The sequence below is a fragment of the Papilio machaon genome, chromosome 13 (assembly GCF_912999745.1).
Source record: "Papilio machaon chromosome 13, ilPapMach1.1, whole genome shotgun sequence".
Lineage (NCBI taxonomy): Eukaryota > Metazoa > Arthropoda > Insecta > Lepidoptera > Papilionidae > Papilio > Papilio machaon.
In genome coordinates this window covers 4,711,497-4,733,112 of record NC_059998.1, presented here as the reverse complement: position 1 = coordinate 4,733,112, position 21,616 = coordinate 4,711,497, and the positions used below count along the sequence as shown (strand labels likewise).

General features: G+C 32.2%; 2 protein-coding genes across 3 annotated transcripts in view; one reads left to right on the top strand and one right to left on the bottom strand.

Annotated features, from left to right (window-relative positions):
- LOC106717924 (serine/arginine repetitive matrix protein 1) overlaps positions 1-21,616 on the bottom strand; it is a 74,671-nt gene that overhangs the window by 8,675 nt on the left and 44,380 nt on the right. For both annotated transcript variants that reach the window (XM_014511891.2, XM_045680799.1), the window contains 4 exons: positions 1,482-1,634; positions 1,163-1,264; positions 822-972; positions 620-706 (listed from right to left, as the gene is read on the bottom strand). In XM_014511891.2, coding sequence (XP_014367377.2) covers positions 620-706; positions 822-972; positions 1,163-1,264; positions 1,482-1,634 — 493 coding nt within the window. The remainder of the gene's footprint in view (positions 1-619; positions 707-821; positions 973-1,162; positions 1,265-1,481; positions 1,635-21,616) is intronic.
- LOC106707246 (N-terminal Xaa-Pro-Lys N-methyltransferase 1) lies at positions 2,041-2,700 on the top strand. Its single transcript, XM_014515251.2, has one exon. It carries the CDS (start codon positions 2,041-2,043, stop codon positions 2,698-2,700), a length of 660 nt encoding a protein of 219 aa, XP_014370737.2.

Sequence of the window (21,616 nt, the reverse complement as noted above, 5' to 3'; positions counted from 1 at the left end):
CATCGATTTAATGTATATAATATGTAAATCGAAAAACACATTGATACATGTCGGGATTCGAACCCAGGACCTATAGATTGCAAGTCAAGTGCTTAACTCCTGAGCCACCGACGCTCACTGTAATGTCTAAAGTAATATTAACTAGAGCGAGTATACAAAACAGTTCAGCGCCTGTTGAAATTACACTAAAAATATTACAGCTTAAGAATATTATAACGACGCCTTCGTGTATATTAATGAATTAAACGTATTGGTATAATTAATGATTAACCACCGATACAACATAACATGTTACCATAAGAGTCTTGTTTCCCCGTGGGCAGAACCAATAGATAAATAAGTAGTTGTTTCTTGTTACGGTCATTGATACGCTTCTGACCATTTTAATACATAGATCACATGACGGAATCGTATTATGGTTAAGACATTCATATATCAATTATGTAATTTACGTACATATTAATAATGAAAATCTTAGGCCCTTCACTAAAGATTGTTTCTCCATGTTTCATTTTTCATTAAATTATAAAGCCATCTAGTATCGTATTATAAAAATATCTTTTGACAACTTGCGCCATCTATTATTGAGTAGTAGTACTATTTCAATTTCATTGCTCACCGTTTAAACGAAGGCGGCGCTGGCGTCGCAATCTCACAGATAAACTATCCCAATCGTCTTCCATGTTTGGTTGTCCTTCTCTTTCAACTGTGTAAAGCAAGAAAAAATGCGTTAATATATAAACGTTGTGCGTTTGCTCCATTTCCTAACCAATCTATGATCAGATTGTTTAATTCTATAATACTTTTAACAGATTTCGTACCTTCCTCAGTGCGTGTTCTGGAATGAATCTGCGTGGCGAGGCGCAGGCCACCCGCCATCAGGTCGGTGCTGCGCTCAAGATCCTCGCGCCGGCGCCGCTCCGTGCCGCCGCGCTCCTCTACCACGCTCTCGTCGCTCGCAATGCCACCGGCCTGGAGGTAATCATAACTATTGTCATTTCGTCTAGTTCATGCCATGCTATACCACTGCAAGATGAATTTTAGATACGGCCCTTGCTCTGATGTGTGCTACTTTATAGATACTTTAAAAATAAGAATAATTTCTGCGGTGTGTACAAAGAACAAGACGCCCTCTTTTTTCATTATATTGTACTTATCTGACCTCTTGTTCGGGCAGGTCCTCGTCGCAGAGTCGCTCCTCCTCTCTGGTGTGCCGCGTCTCCGTCACCAGCGTCCCGTCCGGACGTAGCGCGCGCAGCTCCCTCTATAAAACAAAACATTATTATACATCTATTAGAAAAAATTAGAAGTGTAACACTCCGCTCTATGATCAAAAAATTAGATTCTGAACACTTATTTTCTGAATAAAGAACGCAGTGGAGTAAAATATTTTTAATTAGATATAAACATGCACAACAATACTTATGATTTTTAATACATTTGAAAATACGGTAGTGAAATTAAATGTCTTTGAAACTCACGGTGTCATCAGTCTTGATAGTGGTGTTGTATGCAACGGTGTCCTTGACTAGCTCCGGTCCGTGTGGCACCAGCGCCAGCTGCTGCTCTGTCTGCTGCTTCAGAGCATCGCGGATATCCTCCTCCGGCGTCTCGTTTACTGCCGCTATGAGCGCCTGCAACAAATGAAAAGCAAATTTTTAGTTCTATAACTATTACTAATAAAATACAAAAAGGAAATACCTAACATAGTTCGTTTAGTTTAAAACCTTAATTAAAGATTTGGTGCAATGGCAGCAATTAACGGGGACTACAACATAAATATTTCAATCAAATCTAAAATTAACAAATATCACCAAGGCATGGCGTCTATGAATTCGATATTTTTTTACCATATTACTATCTGGACCAAACACAAAATCATAAGTTGTTATTTTAGTTTTATTTTATACAATTTTTAGCAAGCAATAAGTAGTACGTAGTAAGTATTTATAATAATACTGGTTTTTATTTGTCTTTTCGTGAAATAAAATATAAGTTGTCATAAATGTCATCAAAATTCAGTGTTAAGGATGTCCGATAATGACAGAGGTAAAATTTTACAAAAAAGCTGCAAGTTACTGGGCTAAAGTACCGGCGACGGTGAACGGAGTGCTCGGCGGCTTTGGTCACATTTCGGACATTGACATAGATGGATCGAGAACATTTTTGAATCACTTATTATCACTCGACGACCCGCTAGATACGAAACTAGCATTGGATTGTGGAGCGGGCGTCGGAAGAGTAAGCAAGTATCTACTTGTTCCTTATTTCGATAAAGTCGATTTGGTGGAACAAGATGAAAAATTTATTAACACCGCAGCGGAGGTAATAGGTCAGAATAACGTGAAACTCGGAACATTATATCATAAAAGTCTTCAGAAATTTAAACCCGATAAGAAGTACGACTTGATCTGGTGCCAATGGGTTCTAGGATATTTGACAAACAAAGACCTTGTAGACTTTTTACGTAAATGCAGCAAATCCCTTGCACCTAATGGTATGATTATAATAAAAGAGAACATAGCTCCAGCGGAGGAACTTGAGTATGATGATGAAGATTCATCTGTTACTCGACCATACAAACAGATGCTGACAATATTTAATGAAGCAAATCTTGAAATAATTAAATCTGAAGTTCAAACTGGTTTTCCTGATGATATTTATTCCGTATATATGTTTGCTTTAAAACCAAATGTTTAACTTTAATAAATGAGTTACTTTAATCAAATAAACATTAAAAAATAATACAAAACTGTATTGTTTTATTTCAAAGTTATAATAAATGCTATGTTTAAAATGTACGAGGTTTTAAGCGACGTAATGGAATGCCAGAGGAGATTAAATAGAGTTTTAATCAGACAAGACGGTTACAAAAAAAAAAACAATCGCAAACAAAATGCACTCAAAAGTAACCTAAAAAAACCAATTTCAAACAAAATGCACTCAAAAGTAACCTAAAAAACCAATTTCAAACAAAATGCACTCAAAAGTAACATAAAAAAAATTTCAAACAAAATGCACTAAAAAGAAACAAAATAATGTCATGAAAACTCTCTAAACTCTAGTAGTTAGTAGTAGGGGCTCAGTTTTCCGCAACTCCACGACAAGCGCGTATTTTGCGTGTCTCTAAACTCTAAAGAAAGTTCTCTTCTTTCTTGTAACATGTCTATATTGTATAATTATTGTTATTTCGCAGTCGGTGTCGGCCGAAGTAAATAGGTGACATTTTATATTTGAGATGTATTAGACATACTTACGTTTATGTCCCTACTTAGGCCGAAACCGACTCCAAAATAACAATAATTATACAATATAGACATGTTACAAGAAAGAAGAGAACTTTCTTTAGAGTTTAGAGACACGCAAAATACGCGCTTGTCGTGGAGTTGCGGAAAACTGAGCCCCTACTACTAACTACTAGAGTTTAGAGAGTTTTCATGACATTATTTTGTTTCTTTTTAGTGCATTTTGTTTGAAATTTTTTTTATGTTACTTTTGAGTGCATTTTGTTTGAAATTGGTTTTTTAGGTTACTTTTGAGTGCATTTTGTTTGAAATTGGTTTTTTTAGGTTACTTTTGAGTGCATTTTGTTTGCGATTGTTTTTTTTTTGAAGTCGGCTATTTTTTTTTCTTAAAATTTTTGTTTTATTTCACAATTTTTAGTGAATTTGAAGTTCAATTACAAATTTCCTTAATACATATAAAGACATAAATAAGACAAATAAAAAAAGGACTTTCCTATTTGATATGTGTGTACTTCAATTCAAAAACTAATTTAGAATGCAGCAGATAACCACTTATCCTTTAAACAATGAAATAATTATCAAAATCGGTATACAAATTGAAAATTACCGAACTAATACATCGTAGCGTGCCTTTAATTTTGTCCAGCCGCGCGCCGCACTAGCATTTTTCGAATGCGCGTAGTTTTTAATTATTTAATATCTCCCAAACTATTGATCAGAATTACATAGTTTAAAAGCTAATGTAATCTGAATTTAATACTCTACCCATAAAACATATTTATTTGGATAAGGATTCATATCGAATATAATATAATAGCGCCGTAAGCTTACGACGCTGTTTTTCGTGTGCATTTTAATCGAAGTTTGTTCACAATAACATGGTTTTTGTGAGACATCCATAGATGATAGATATATGCCACCGAAGACTTTTATTTAGCAAATTTAAGGATCTATAATTACTCCATACATCATTTTTATGTAAGTCATATAGTGTGACCTACGTAAGCCCAGAAAGCAAAATTGTGCTTTTCGTGTAGCATTTTTCGTTTCCGCGTAATTTTATTCTTACGATATCTCCTAAACTATTAGACAGAATGATATAGTTTCAATTGCAAATATAATCTACATTAAATTCTCTTGATAATGAACATGTTTATTTACATAAGCGTTAATACTGAACTCGAATAATAGCGTCGGAAATAGGGCATGAATTTAATTGATGTTTCTGAAGAAAAAAATGGTTATTGTGAGAAAACTATAAAAGATAGATATATGCTATCGCTGACTTTTATTTAGCACATTTAAAGAGCTACAATTCGCCATACATCATTTTTATGTAGGTCCTATAGTTTAGCCTACGTAAGCGCTGAAAGCAAAAATGTCCCTAATGTTCGCAACAAATTTTGAAGCTATATTCAAAATCTACTAGTCTTCTAGTTATTTAAAAAAAAAAACAAAAAAATGGGACCCACCTGCAAGCACTTCCTTTCGATTAAAATATTTTTCATCAAAATCGGACCACCAGGGGCGGAGTATCGCGGTAACACACATAAAAAAAAAAAAAAAAAAAAAAATACAGTCGAATTGATAACCTCCTTCTTTTTGAAGTCGGCTAAAAATGTCCGCTTAGTAACGGATAACCGTAAGAAGTTTATCATATTTATACTGAATGAAGGCTTATCGTTGATGAAGTGGCGAATCGTGGGCAGGATTCGTGATTGTGTCGTTTAATAAAGCTTGATCTGAAACTTGGCGGCGGCAGGCACATATTTGTAAGTGCATTCACCGTCTCGAAACCCGAAACTTACGAAATTCTTGTACCTCCGTAGCTATTGTCAAATTTATTTGCAAACCAGCCATGCCCCGCGACTTCGGTCGCGTGGAACTAACAATCTAAGTTGTACACTACACTTGTACACTACTACACTACTACACTACACGGCTTGTACACTATTCCAGACTGTAATATATCTCTATTCTAAATCCCATCTAGACTAGTCCAAACGTTGCAATATTTTAAAAAAAATCTACTTCGTATACATGATGTATTTGCGTTGTTCATAACGAAAAACCAATTTTTAAAATTACTGTCTGTGTCTGTTTGTCTATCCGCAAGGCCGTGTTTGTTCCGGGTAATCTCCGCAACGGCTGTACTGATTTTGACGGGACCTGGACGGGAAGGTAGCTGATGCATACGGGCATATTATCGTCTCCTTTTTTTAATTGTGCGCTGACGAAATCAGGGACGACAGCTATTTTATAATGCCAGTATGAAGTAAGATTTATACCTAAACACTTTGAAGATATATAAAACAATCTTGTGAAATTATGGCCTAATAGATTTTGCTTACAAAATTATGTTTAAATAAAATATTTTATATTTTTCTATTTATCATATCTTTGTTACATAAATGCATTTTATTTTACAATTTTAGCAAAATCCGAGCACACAAACATTCATTTTCCAACAACCTCTACTCCTTTTGATAATCTTGATTAATTCGATAACATACATAATGCTTTGATTCAAACAGTTATAAATTGAAACACGGAGTTAAGCTAGTGGCTAATTGTATTTTAGAAGTATACAAATGTTTTGCTATCAATAATTAAGCTAGTTCAAGATGTTGTGGGATCGAGGAACAGTTAGCGATGGTATCTCACTGCAGGCTGTTATTAACCGTCGTGCGATGCTGGTTTTAATGATTTTCTATTAAGTACAGTTACTATCACTTTATAAAAGCGAAACACCTCATCTTATCTTCTGATAAATCAAGCATCTAAAGCAAATACAAATTTTATTTTAACACTTGGTTTTCACGGTCACAAGAATTGTATAACAACATATTGGCATTCCTTTCCTTATCTTTGACAAAACAGAGAAAATATAAAACATGTCTCTATTTTGTTTTGACTTTGAAATTTAAAAGTAAGTAACATAATATGTACAAGTGTAGATGTACTTAGATAATGTAATTAAAGCAAATTTCCACTACCGCATTAACTGTAAAAAAAGATTTATTAAGCTCAATTTTTAAATAGAGTAACAGCAACGACGATATATCTTCATCTTTGGAAATTCAGTTAGAATTAACACTTCTACTCATTTGTAGTAGCGGCCGTTATTTCTTAGCTGCATGCTGTTCTAATGTTAAACGTGTGATTTATTTGACATTTCAATTCACATCATTTAGACGATTTTTTTTACCTTACGGTACATCTATAACCACACACAAAAAGTACAACTAGAAAATATCCAGTCATGCATAGCTGTAATATTCATCCATGGGTTCCCACTGACTAAACATGTTTACAAATTTGCACAACATATTAGTTTTTTTTTTTATTTACTGTAATACACATTTAAATTGTTTAAACTTTCGTGAGACATCATAATTAATTAATTAAGAAACGGCTTAACTCACGTTTGATCGTCCGGTGACGGCACCGATTAGTTTCACACTCGCCCTGAAGATGGACCCCCGATGGGTTCGAAACTAGTCGGTGCCGTCACCGGACGATCAAACGTGAGTTAAGCCGTTTCTTAATTAATTAATACACATTTAAATTAATTTCGCCCAAATATTCACAAATGCTTTAAAAATATTCTCAACTGTTATCAAACAGTTTAAATTATACGTGTATAAACGAAATTCCTAAATCCACAGTAAATACACAATATGTTCTAAAGTAGACAGTCGTTGGTGAGATTTAGAAAGCAAAAAGTTCGTAAGGTCGCGTGAAATCTTTTAAACATTGTTTTAGTTTACGCTCGCGAAGTTTTATTAAGCGTTACTACATGTGTAACTGTCTCAATAGTCATTAAATGTAAAATGGTTGCATTAACAAGCAAAGATTTTACTCATCTGTCAAAATTGCTCAAAACTTACATAAGTCCTGTTACTACTATAGCCACTTTAAAGAAATGCGGCCAAAGAGTTAATATTAGCTAAACAATTGTAAGAATACTGCATCTACAGTTAACATCAAGTTATTAATTACTAGCTGTCGCCCGCGACTCCGACCGCTCGGAATTGAAAATACTTAATTATTATTAACCTATGTGATTTCCATACTATGTTCTACATCTATGCCAAATCTCAGCGAAATCCGTTTAGCTGTTCTTGGGATACGTAGTAACAAATATCCATTCATCCAAATTTTCGCATTAAAATATTAGTAAGAGTACTCTACAGTCTTAGACTTCGAGGGTCAACAAACCTACTAATTTTTACAAAAGCACACATAAAAACAAAACATTTTATAACAAGTTGCATTTACTTACGATTCTAATGACCGCTGCAGACGTGCATTTAAAATTGAACGTATGTAGCGGACTTAACATACTTATTTTTCACTTTGCAAAGAGACCGATATAAAGTTTCATTACAACTAGAAAACAAGCAATAAACTACTGGCGACGTATAACTATTTTAAAAATGTAGTCTAGTTTCTATTCGACCTGTATCACGTATCAACTGTGTTATTATTTATTTCGTTGTTAATACGAAGAAGTAAAAGTAATCGCGAAGTATGCCGGCAGCCGGCACACCAGTTTGGACCGGTTCACGGTGACAACGACACTGTTGTCTCTCGTGTTGAAAAATACATTTATTTTTTAATTAAAATAAAAATATACAAATTTCTCTTACCATAACACAGTAAGTACACTGCATAAATTGCAGTGCAATGTACTTGCTTTTGTTTGACAAAATTTCCGTTTTGTGAAAAATAAAGGCGTTGTAGCGATCAATTGATAGATCAATGTATGGCGATCAATGGATAAATGTATTAAAATGAAACCGAAATTAAGTTTTAAACAGATTATTGAAAAATACAAAAACTTTACCAAGGATCTGAAATTTCGAATGCAAAAACAACACGGTCATCTAAGAACTATGCTTTCACTAATTTACCTATATAAATATTCAAAATAATGTATCAATGCATCCTGTGTTTATTTATGCAAATATTCAGACATATTATTAACATGAAATAAATTATAAAAGTCAATTATAATTCTTAATTTCTATTCTAATTCCATATTTTATTTATTTATAAATGTTTATGGCTATGATTAATTTAATTATAATTTATGATGAAAAAAAATTATTCAGTTCCCAGTTTGTTTTCCGGTTGAATTAAATTGTAAAGAACAACATAGAAATAATAAGTGACAATTAAAAATAAAACATCGAACATAAACATTTTACATTCTCTTGTTCGTAATTCAAAATGTTTATGATTAAATTATAGTAACATAGTTAAAGTTTTAGAGCTAATGGAATTCTCTATATCGTAGCTAAATTAATTCCAGCTAATATTCCCTCGTTATTCCGCACGCTATTAAATACGAGGGATATTAATGAGTGCCTTCAAGTTTATCTAACGACGGAGGTCTGCCTACGCGAGCGGCGGAACATTCTGCTTCATTCATGCCCTCTACACTGGCCGACGTGATTAGTACCCAGTAAATTGAGCCTACAAGGACTGGTACACACCGAGTGATAATTTTCCAATAGAAACATTGAATATTAAAATAATGTACAGCGATTTAAGAGATAAACAGATACAGAACAGAGATATTTAATGATAATAATTCAAGCTTTCAACACTTACTTGTGCTTATTTTATAATTGTGAATCAAAATGAGGCTATTGCGTGTGTTTGATTTGATACAAGTATTTAATAACAAATTTAAAAATGTTTCTAATTAAAATATTGGACATCATTTTAATTTTCAATTATGCTCTTTATCTTACATTCTATAAGTAACAATATTTATGTCAAAAAATTCTGTCACAATTTAAATCACAAAAAAATTATCAATAATATAGACAACTGTAAACGTAAACCACATGGTGAAACATTTTGTTAGTGATTTATGCATATAAAACGTAAAGAAACTTTCTTTGAATCGATCTTCTTAATTTTTAATTAAAATGAAAACCAGAATACTAAGTTCCTATAATTTTCAGTGCATCGTATTCTAAGTCTGCAAATAAGTACACAGGTTTGCATTCGAGACAAATTCTCAATTAATGGCAGCGGACAGACTCAGTGCCGCCTTATCATATGAATCACGGCGTCTCGGAGGCTGCGCTCGCGGCGACATCTGCCGAGCCTCACGATCGAATACGCGATAATCGAACGTAAAGTACCCGCGACTCACAATCCTCCAATCCTCTTTTTGTCTCGTCTATAAGACATCTTTATCTCACAATATATCTCAGTTAAAGTAAAGCCTCATTAGCATAAGCGGTTTCCATGGAAACGCATTTCCAGGAAACGTTTGCGACACATTAATTTCAATCATTAAAACTAATGCTTATGGTATAGGGACGAAGTTATCGTCTGTTTTAATGTCACGTTTACGACACTTAATTAATTTAGTTTTGTGTGTACTTTAATGATAGTCGCATATGCACGTGTCCGTTGATAGGATTAAAGGTTTCATTGCCAGGTGAAGGTGATAACTTAAAAGGAAATTAAAATTAAAGGAATCCTAAGAACTTAGCTACAACATTAATATAAATTTTATAGACCTCTGATATTTTAGTGTGAGTTAAAGAAATCTTCGACCCTCCATTTTTGGTTTATTAAGAGAATGCGCTAATGGGACGTTGAACGAGTTATTTCAACATCTATTGCTGAATAAAAACCAAAGTAAAGCGTAAGTTTAACTGATAATATTTAAAATTGAATGTATTTTATGTTAACTGGCTAGAATATACATGTTGTGTCTCTCTTTCAGAACCTTATTTAAGGGTACGATTATAATATTGTATTAATTATAAAATAGGAACATGAATGTAGAAATAATTAGAAATAGTATATCATTGCTGTATAATGAACGTGTTATTCATTGCCCTTCGCTAAATAGAGCGGAAAAGTAACTCGATACTTAATGTAATGTCTTGTAATATTAAATGAATAACGATGACGCCTATTGTGAACTTTATTAAAAACTTAATTAAAACTGTAATGATATTGGAATTTCTAATTATAAAGATGATTTTACTGTTCAAAATTTGGTTGTTACATTATCTGTAAACCTTTATATGTAGAATTGTGTCAACGAATTCTATTTTGTCACATAGAAAATACAAAGTTACAAGAATGGTATATACATTTTTTTTTATTTAACTATCGTTCAATAAATTAGTATGCTTTATTGCATGCGGGTATTAAGGTGGTATTACAAACATAAAGCTATCATATTACAAGTAACATAATTTATTGAAAGGTAACCAGAGACAATCCCTGACCAACGAGCGGCCTCTGAACACTTGCGAGGTGAAGCCGACATATTAGCCAATATACTTTATACTCAAATCTTTACTAATAAAGCCTTGAATAATATAATTTATTGCAATGATTAATGATTATCCGATTTGTTAAGTTTATCGATATAAGAATTTAGCAACACTATTTATTAGTAATGATAAAAGCAAAAAGCTTGCATGCTTTAATGTCTGTAGTTTTGGTGTAATCTAATAATTGTTTTTTTCGTTTTTTGACATAGATTCAACTCAAAACCCTAGAATCTCAACTACGAGACTTATACATAAATTTGTTGTAGGTTGAAACCTGAGTGTATATAAATTAGGTTGTTTTTTACTAGTGAAAATATTTATTTATGCAATTTTTTTACAGTCAAACACAACGTTCTATATCTATTAAATTCCTTACATTATAATTTAGTAATAACTAGATCGTTTTAACAATGCATTTAAGATAAATTGTCGATTACCAATTTAACACAATGCGTATACCAGTTTACAGGTGGGGCCGAGCATAATATCTATCCATCGGCCTTGGGAGCCGCGGACTCTCGACTCGGGCTCGACCTTTCCGCCCCTCGCGCAACCAAGTTATTTACGACCACCGGCTGCGTGATAAATCTTCTCAATGCATCCGCGTTGTCTATATCCGAGGATGTCTCACGTAATTCCCTACCAGTTGTGTTTTATTAATAATTTAATTTTTACAGTAAATAAAATGTTGATGTTAAATTTTAATAAAACAGTAAACAAACTTTTTTAATGTCGTTTTGTTTTTGATACATTCTAGAGTTTTCAATTATCTATGTTAAGAGTTTTCTTTATGTTTTTTCATACTTTATGCTTCAAAGTTCACTTTTAATTAAATCTTACCCCTAAGGTTTTATAAGATAAAATTTTACAAAAGAATTATATATTCAATTAAACATTTCTGAATACTAATTTAATTATAATTTAGCATCAATTGTATTTCTATTCATCTGTTCGAAAGGTAAGTTATAATTGTAAACAGGTTTGAAACAATAAACCATAGACCGTACTGTTGTTCCCTGCTGTGCTATGTTATGTCCGAGCTTCTCAAGATTCACTATCGGAACTAAAATTTGTACAGCGCATAGTAACTATTTAGACTAACGTGAATTATTTATTATATAATTGAAAAGTAAAGTGATGAACTTTACATTATGTAGATAAAAATTTGCATAAAATTCAGTTGTTTATTGCATTTATAAAAATAATTTTCCAGTTAATAAACCAAAGAACAAGATTACTTAACTTAGTCTTAAGATTGAAAAATTTTTTTCGTTAACCTAATTATCATACCTTACAATGTGTTTGAGAACGTAACGCGAGCAAAGTCGCGGGTAAAAGTTAGTAAGTAATAACTTTCAAGACCCATTAAATCAATCGACAAGTTGCATTCCCCTATCGGGCAATTTCTCTTTCTTATTGGGACGACGAGTTCCCAATACATTTTCTTTTCTTCGCAACTTAAGTGGGCTGGCCGTAATGTTTGGTTTCTCTCGCTTTATAAAATTGCCGGTTACCAGACTGGATTACAGTTGTCCAGGGCACTATGACTGAGCCTGTCAAGAATATTGAATAAATATTTTGTTGCTTTTCATAACTATTAAGGTATCATTTAAGGTTAGTAAAATTCATAAACATTCCCAAAGAGTAAATTTATTATTTAAATTAACAACACTTTGCTGATAGATTGAGACTTACTTACATTTGTATTTTTTACGTTAAAGCTTTATACTGTTTGCTTGCATTAAGCAATTCATACGATGGTATGTTAGGGTCTTGTAATTTTTAACGTATACAGTGTAACTGTGACTTGTGAAGCAAGACAGTGAATATCCACCGAAACACGTTCTTACTATGGCCTAAGATTGAATTACGTACATATTCTAATCAATACGAATGTATAAAGTGGAGTATTGTATGTGTTTATTGTTTAATGTACTAACATCAAAATTTTAGTCTAATAATTAACTTCAGAGGTTTATTTTTTTTTAAATTTGATAGCTTGAGGTCAATGACTTATACTTTATAAGCTAACTTGCGGTTAAAAGCGGCTCAGGTGTCTTAAGTTTCTTTACTTAACCTGCTTATTAGGGATGTGAGAGAGAATTTGGTTTAAATTATAAATACACATTTGCTTCAATTGATATTTTCTATATTTACAATTAAAAAAACTACGTACATTTTCACGGTGTTACTGTTTTAAATTCAAGAGAGAATATTTCGATATTAAGTCGATTAAATTTATCGGTTAACCCAAATTCAATACCAAACGGAACGCAACGTATCGATATTCAGCCACTGAACAATCCATAACTTTTTAATATTCATATCACATTTGTTACAACACTAGGCACTACCACGTATTTGTGTTCCACGAATTCAACACAATCGTGTTACACATTGTAAATATTTTATTTGTATTCAACATTCTTTTGTTACATTATTGAATACGACTATACTTGAAAAACTATGGTGACAGGATAAGATATCAATACACCGTTCCTTATGTATCCATTTGTATCCCCATTAAACAGAAAGATTACGCAACTCTATTAGAATAATTAATCACACCTACAAAAAGATAATTTCCATCATTACAAAAATACTTACGTCCTTAGTAAGATAATTATGAATAAAAACGAGTACGTATGTATTGTATTTCAAATAACATAAAGCTTTGTGGTGGTCACAACCCAACCGCAGCTTATACTAGATTTACGAACCGCTGTTTAAGTGGACCTGAATTTTACAACGCTGTCCACGCACATACTCAGACATTCGGTATTGCTCGGTCGCAGCTAAGCCCAACAGGATGTCGCTCGGTCCTGAACTGTTAATAAAATAAACGTGTTACTGTATTAACACATGTATTGTCATCTCTCTAATTCTTTTTGATAAGACAGAGATAGCAATAGTGTTCGTAAACAAGTGTCACTTCATTTGAAAATCACCGTTATAATATGACTGCTGCTATGCATGCTAACACAGTAAACAGGGATATGTACTAAGGGATTTGAACCATGCTTTAGGACGCGCGTTCTAACAATCACCTATTCCCATAGCTGGCTTGCATTTATTCCCTTGCTCATGGCGCGTGCTTCAATAGTGAGAAGCTCGCGTTTTCATATAGCATGAGTACTCGTATATGATTCTAAAACGTCGTATACTTAAGCATGCCCCTTGAATCACCTTTTGGTAGTGTAAATCCGCTGTAAGATTCCATTTCATCTTCCTTGCATAAAAGCTTAAAGTACTATGTGCACTTTAATTTGTGGATATTTTATTATACTTCAAGTACCTTAAATAATAGGTCTGTAAAATACTTACTTCGTTAAAATGCCAATCGAGAAAAGTCGGTTAAAGTTATGGTATGCGAAATCACACATCGTTGTAATTTTATGCCAACGCTTTTGCCTTATATTACGATGATATAAGAGTGATTATGATGGTCCAATGCGCACGTTTTCGATTAAAAAGAAATACAAGATATAATGTACTTACTTTAAAGTCATAGTGGTTGTCTTTAATTTCGCTTTACCATTTTCTCATTTCTTAAAGTACTGTAGTCTTTACCACAAAAAGGAGGTAAACAATATAGGAAAGTATTTGCAAAGCGCACAATTTTACAGTAACCACAGAACAGACGAAAGACGTAAATGAACAATGGATAAATGAGAAGTTTACATGAGCTATGAATGAAATTAACTGTTCAAAGAAAGAAATTCCCGTTAATAGTGTGGGAATAATGGGTAATAAATATTTTATATCGTATCATATCAGGCATGTTTTTTCTTTCCAAATATCACAGCCAAATTACTATCATCACTATAACTAACGATTCCTAACATCATTTCATATTTTAAATATCATCAAGAAAGACTTATCTCGCTTATGATGTTTCTCGCTATTCCTGTTCTCGCTTCGCAAGTCGCTAATAAGACGTTGCTCAATATTGGAAGGTAATTTAAAATGCTTATTTTTTCTGCATAGATACTTTTTAAGGTATAAAAACAAGTGTAAATTGATGTTGACGAATTAATTTAAAAACACAAAAATAATTACAATAAAAGTAAGAAATAAAATACTGGAATAAATAAATATAATCCGGTTGAATATTTTTCAAGCGACATTAAGATTCATAAGGCGCTACGGCTTGTTTGACATTCATTATTCATAAAAAGCATCGTACATATTATGTGATGAATTTTTTCAACAGTTTTATTCTAAAAAGGTAGACATTACCTTGAAAGTCAATAACTGCCATAGTAGGTCGCTGGCTTTTGGCTCTTGTACACAAAAAATTAACCTTTCTTTAAAGAAAGCTGAATATTTGCCTAATAAATAAATTAACAATTTAATATATACTACTATTAATATAGACAAAATCTTTTTAAGAAAAATATTTAATAATACGTAATTATTAGGAAACCTATTTTAAAGAAAAAAAATGTTTGTAGTTTATACAGACATCTTTTAATAGTATTCATCTCAGATGAATTGGCAGATCAAAAGGTTAAATGTGTCTAAAACGATACAAAGTTGATCCGAATGCGGTCCCATTCCGTAACCGAGTCTTGTAATGCAATTAAGTATGAAATTATGGTCTATTGTTTGAGGGCTACGTATCCACTATCCAGCATTCTCGTAACAAGGTCTCGAAACGTCTCGTATAAATCAATTAGTGAATAGCAAAATTCACAAGGAAGTCTCTTGGCCGTTATTCAACTTAACTGTTCCTTCAATTTTATAGAGAACTTACGTCCGTCGGTACGTTTGTGTCGACAATATTCATGTATATTTTATAGTTACAACTCTCACTGGTACACCAGCAAATCAAAACGACATTTTCTCCCTGTGCGAAGTAAATTACCGCGCTTTAAAAGTGATTAGTAATTCTGTGGGAAATTGTTTTTATGGAATAAACATATAACGGACTTTTCATAATGCCTACGAAATTATACACAACTAAACTTACTTAAATTCATCTAAGATGAATCTTGTTAGTAATTTAACTCTACATTAAGGGACTATTCGAAATGTCATAGCGTATACAAACTATTGATAGAGCAAATGATAGCAAGTATCAATTACGTATCAGCCTTAGATAACGATCTGCTATGGTCCTATTCAACACCGAGACCGAGCTTGTATCTACACCTTTAACTGATAAACAGGAAAGCTGTGACACGGCATAAAGCATACTGTCAGCGATACTTTGCCTACACCATCTCTCATGTCCGTACGTACAAGAAAATTTTATTTCTATGCTAATAAAACACGTTTGTACATCCTTGATTGATTATTTGATTGTTACTATAAAATAACCTAAATAATAATAATAAATAAGTTTTAATTGTTGATTATATCTTAGATCATTAGTTTTAAATTATTAAACTGCATAAGTATTGCATAAAAATGCATTTAAAAAAGTATAGCATAATTTTATATTCTTTAAGAAAACAGAGATACAATATGTTGTGTACAGGTTTTTTGACAGTGGAAACTCACTGTTTATCCTTTAGTTTGGTTTCTGAGCGATTGTCAATCTTTAATTTAACTAACTCGAATTATATTAAATCGCAAACTTGGTAAACAGTTTATTCATAGTTGAAATATATTGGGGGTTAGGAAGGGGCAGCTTCCCCTAGAGAATTTAAAATGTAAAATAGATATAAAAACTATTTCAAATAAGACCATATTAATGGTAGTTGCCACCCCATATGCCTAGCCTAGACCTGTGTGCGAACCGTATGAAAACCTTTGTGTTTCTACACTATTAAAGTTATAATACAATATTGATATTATGCGTCATAATTGTGGGATCGCACTATAAATTAGAAATGATATATAATCGATTGATTTACATATAAGTTGAACGAGGAGAGAGGGGGACGTAGTTTAATATTCCCACACGGTAGTGAGAATGGAACGCGTCCCGAGGTTGCTAACCTTTCATTGTGCGCGTCTGCCACTAACATTGTGATGCCGCGTTATGGGAAGCCAATGATAATCGTAACCTGTCGTCTCTCTGTATGAATGCTCTTGACTGTTTTACTACGTGTTTACAACGTTCATGTCTATTCTAATATTCATTCTAGTAAGAGCTTTTATTTATTGCTGTTCCTTCACAAGCACATATATTTCTTAGATAAATTATACCGTGCGACTAAAAATATCTTAATAGTTTTGTGCTTCTGCGAAGCAATGTAATTGTGTATCAATTAATAACAGAAATTCATTCATTCTTAAAGCTCAATCAAGTCAATCGGATAACCTAAAATATTTTGTAGTCGAGTTTCATACATTTTTTTTAATTTACCAAAATATCAAAATTAATGTATTTTACTAAACTAACGCGGGTTTCGAAAGAACACTTTTTTAATTCTATTATCATGTAAATTAATTGTAAACGTTTTAACGCCGACGATATCTGTCCATCAGGTCGTAACCGATACGAGCGATTTTCCAGAGAGTAGCCACACAGCGCTCCCTTTCGGCGCCGCCACGCGTTAAATATCACCCACAAGCACGTAAACAATATTTATTACCGTGCAGATTATGCTAATTATAATCTGATAATATAACAATTACAATAAAATTATGATAATAATTTCAAGCGAAATAAATACATGTGTTTCCATAATTGTCCTGCAAAGTTACCAAATTATGAAATGGTAACTTTAACGGCGTGTAAGAATAATATATTCTACTTTATTTGCTATCTGATCTGTTTACTTAAGTTAAATTACGAAGATTTTAAAACAAAAGATTGCGTTTATTCGAAACTTGAATTTAAATTTAGAATATCTAAATATTCTGGCAAACCACTGTACTAAGTTGCCGAGTATCTTAATATAATCTGGGTTCACGTAATGTTTTAGTAAAATTTAATATTATTGTATTATGTAAATAAACCTATTCAAAGCGTATAATGGAATTTAATGCGATTTAAGCTAATGCAAGCCGAATGAGATGCAGTGAATTGTCTGCTCATTGTAACAATTGTATATTATACTTCAGATTAACAGAAACATTGGAAATAAACTGCTTTTGCAGTGTAGAATTTAGTTGGAATAATATTTGCACGCTTGAATATAGCATGGGCTTATTGTGAGTTTAATAGTAGACAGTTATTTTATTATTATTAATAGCTACATAGTCAGACATTCTACCTCTCGATAATTAACTATTACACAAATTCAACTACCTATTATTTATTTATAATACAGTATTAACCTTGGAAATACAACTATGTCTCACAAAATTATTTAAAATAATTTGACTGTAGGATCAAGAATTATTTTTAAATTTAAATTAATATAAAACAAAAGTAAATAAGTTAAATTAATTTAAATTAAAATACATGAATATGAAATTATATATGAATTACATATTGAAATTAAATTGAAATATAGTTGTATAATTGTAAAGTTGTTAAATAAGATCTTAACAACTTTACTACCATACTATTTCCATTTCATTACTTGGTTGTGATGAAATCTATTTCTAATTGATTTAATAGTCCCTACTCTTTTTTCTTTTGCTTTAATTTCCTTGTTGATTGAAATCCTTAAGCTTTTATTGAGATTGGATAATAGAAAAACATCGATTATACTTTTAATTAAAGTCTTCGAATCGTCGTAAAAGTGCAAGAATTTTAAGTGAAAGTTTAAACCCATAGCTAACTGCTAATTAGTACTACATAAGTATTAGATTACTAGCACTGCATAGGGTTTTAATAAATAGTTTTAGGTGAGAAAAAAACGTAATCCTTATTTATCTTACAAAAAGAAACTAGAAAAAGTTACATAATAAAGATTCGTAGTCCTATTGTTAATTACGGACGTTGACAATTATAATGGAACCCTAAATTCTGTAGTCATAAAGCATTCGACTGTGCGAGACAGGAAATGTAACTATGGCAATCCTTTAAGTTTCATTTAACAATACTCTGTTTCTATAAACTTCCCGCCTTTACAATTCTTATCAATACATTATCTGTTTGCTATTAAGATTTATAGTCTGTAAAAAAGAATTTTAACTTTTTGTCTGTAAAAACTTAAACGTCTGTAAAAGCTATAACACGGTTTCTCTCATTCAAAACGAGTTACAACTCGATGGGCAAGTAACGTTAATCATCGGATATCAATGAATCGTCAAACGTACTTTCTATCCTCTTTAAAACATTTTTTATATTTAGCTTGTCTATTTTAATCGCGTTTTCACATTACTTTGAAGTATTAATCGCTCTTCTGCGTAAATCTCTAATCTACGTTCTATTATTACAGGTAATCGCCCAAATAAAAATAATTAGAAATTGTTTTTCTAACACAATATACCATTAATGATCAAGCGTTCACCTTAACAGCTGCAATTGAAACAAACATCACAAGTAATCTTCTCTAAAGAGTTCAAACTATTACAAAATAACAATTCATTTTTATTTTTTTAAATTTCATCGAGTTTAAACCATCGTGCATCTCAATGAATTCATTGTCTTCTTATTTTTTCCAACAGTTAACGTATTCCCAATTAGTACCAAGCATTTCAACAGAACAATACATCTCGCTAATTAAAATTATCCCCTTTAGCCGAACAATCAACTATTTTATCAGGAGGAACATTATAGTGGCAAGGAGCGGCGGCGGCTTGTTGCTGCAGGCGCGACAACTCGCTTCCTGATTGCAACGCCTTCGCAAGGCTCCTCACCAACCGACCTGTCAAGTTCACTTCGAATTGTCTAGCTAATAGACGAAAGACACGCTCTGTTCTCTGCTAAACGCGCTAATACGCCTCAAGCAAGACTTGAACTTCGTTTCATCAGTCCCTAGATAACTAAATTACTATTATGCTCCAGGCATATTACTTTACATATAACAATCTTTTTACGTAACTTGACTCATGTAAATTTTTTACAAGAATACTAACATTTTCCCGCCACTTCTAAAAAACTTCGTGAGTAGTCTATGTGTTATTTAAATCCGAAAGCCATTTTGAAGATACGTAGTTACTAACCAAATCCATCACAGGCGTTATTTGCTGACGCGAGCACATTTGCTGTGAGATGTAGTTCGACTAGCAGATGTGCTCGCGTCACAGATGTACACCTCAGGTGCAAATGCAGATAAATATCATGGTTATTGTAGACAACTGACCCTGAAACTCCGTGCTCTAAGCTTACCTCGAACTTTAATCTTTGATTATATCTGTATTATAATTGACATTTTCATTAGATTCGCCGGTACAAAACTATCTTGTATACCCTAAAACACCCAGCACTAAACAATTTGCAACTTTTATACTGTCTTTTCTTAATCTTAAAGGTTAAGAAAAGCTAGGATCTGGCACTAAAATTCAGAATAACATTCACCATTGCATGAACTGTTTAATTAATTTATAACCCATAGATTTATAAGGCCTTACATATGAAAAAATGTGTGTATATATAGGTATGCATTTCCATAAGTGATTACGTGTAATAAAAGTGGCTATTAGAATATATTTTTGCGTCTCAGATACCGTAAGACGATTTGGCGATCGATTCCAGACGTGTATGCCGAATACAAAGGTCCAGCAAATTAAATGTTTGATTACAGTTAGCTTTACAGTTGATTACAGGTCAACAACTCAATACACCGCCGCGCGATTGATTGTGTACACTTATAGGAATTTGAAGATTATATTATAAAAAAACCTCATTCAATTTTGATTGATATATTTTTATTTATTTGCACCGACTAGAAATATCACAGAATTGTCTTTTTTTCGATGATGTGTTGAGCCTTATTTGAAAATATTTTTAATAAATTTACATTTGATGTGAAAAAGAACCAACTGTATAAATTCCAATACCAACTCAATAATTTTATTATTGAATTTTCATTTCATGCTATTCATTTTTTACACTTGTAACTAATAAATTTTTAATATCCTTCTAATATTATAAATGCGAATGTTTAGATGGATATTTGTTTGAAGGTATCTACAGAACGGCTAAACGGGTCTTGCTGAAATTTTGCATGGGTGTAGAGCAGTCTGAAAGAACACATATGCTTCTAATTAATTCTTTTAATTCCGAGTGGACGGAGTTGCGGGCGACAGCTAGTATCTAAATTATAATATGAAGAAAACATGTTTTTTTTCACAAAAAAGAGTAACACCTTTTCTTGTGAATTGTATAATTATTCTTAAAAATATTTTCTTAAAGTTAATTGACCTTTTGTTATTACTTAATTTGAGTAATGCAAGCACTTAAAATGCCCGGATACAATAAAGTTAGCACGGGCCGACAACAAAATAGCCGAATTGCATCCATTAGATGCATTGTTGCTAAAATGATTATAAAACCGTTACGTATTTCACGGTCAGTGAGCGGAGTCAAGCCTAAAAATGTTGTAATTTCTTTTCGAAAAAATCAATTGTTAAATATTATATACCTTATATAATATCATTGTACGAAAATGTGTGAAAGCAATTTTTTATTACGCCAAAGAATTGAAGCGAATTAACATCGATATTTAAATGGATTCTATACCTAAATTGTAATTGATTTTACTATGTCAATCGTTCCACATAAGCAATAAGCATACTTACACATTGCCGAATACATACATAGTGTGTGTTAGCTTTACCATTCCTATTATGTGATTGCTAAAAAAAGGAAGCTATTACAAGCCAATAAGGCTCCCAATATATTCTACACCACTGTGTTCCTGCACTATGAGTAATGCCCTACCCCGGTCCCGTTTAATTATTTCAATATAATAAAAAGGAATTGTTCTCAATTACAACAAAAAACAACTTTTTTATTATTATTTATTCGACAGGTTTTAAAGGTAATTTCTAAACTCGGAAGTAATAATTTAGTACTCAATAAATTAATTTTACACATTTTGTCATTACGTGTAGTCACTAAAGTGTGTCGTAACATATTAAAAAAATCGACATTTCACTTAACAATTTTGTAATCTAATCGATGACGGATTAATTTATAGACATATTAAACTGACCCTGTGTAAAATTACAATATCGATATTCATTATGCAAATAGTCGAATGA

Bases quoted from the DNA above. Each gene is read 5' to 3' on its own strand.
- LOC106707246 (XM_014515251.2), top strand. From the start codon at position 2,041: ATGACAGAGGTAAAATTTTACAAAAAAGCTGCAAGTTACTGGGCTAAA.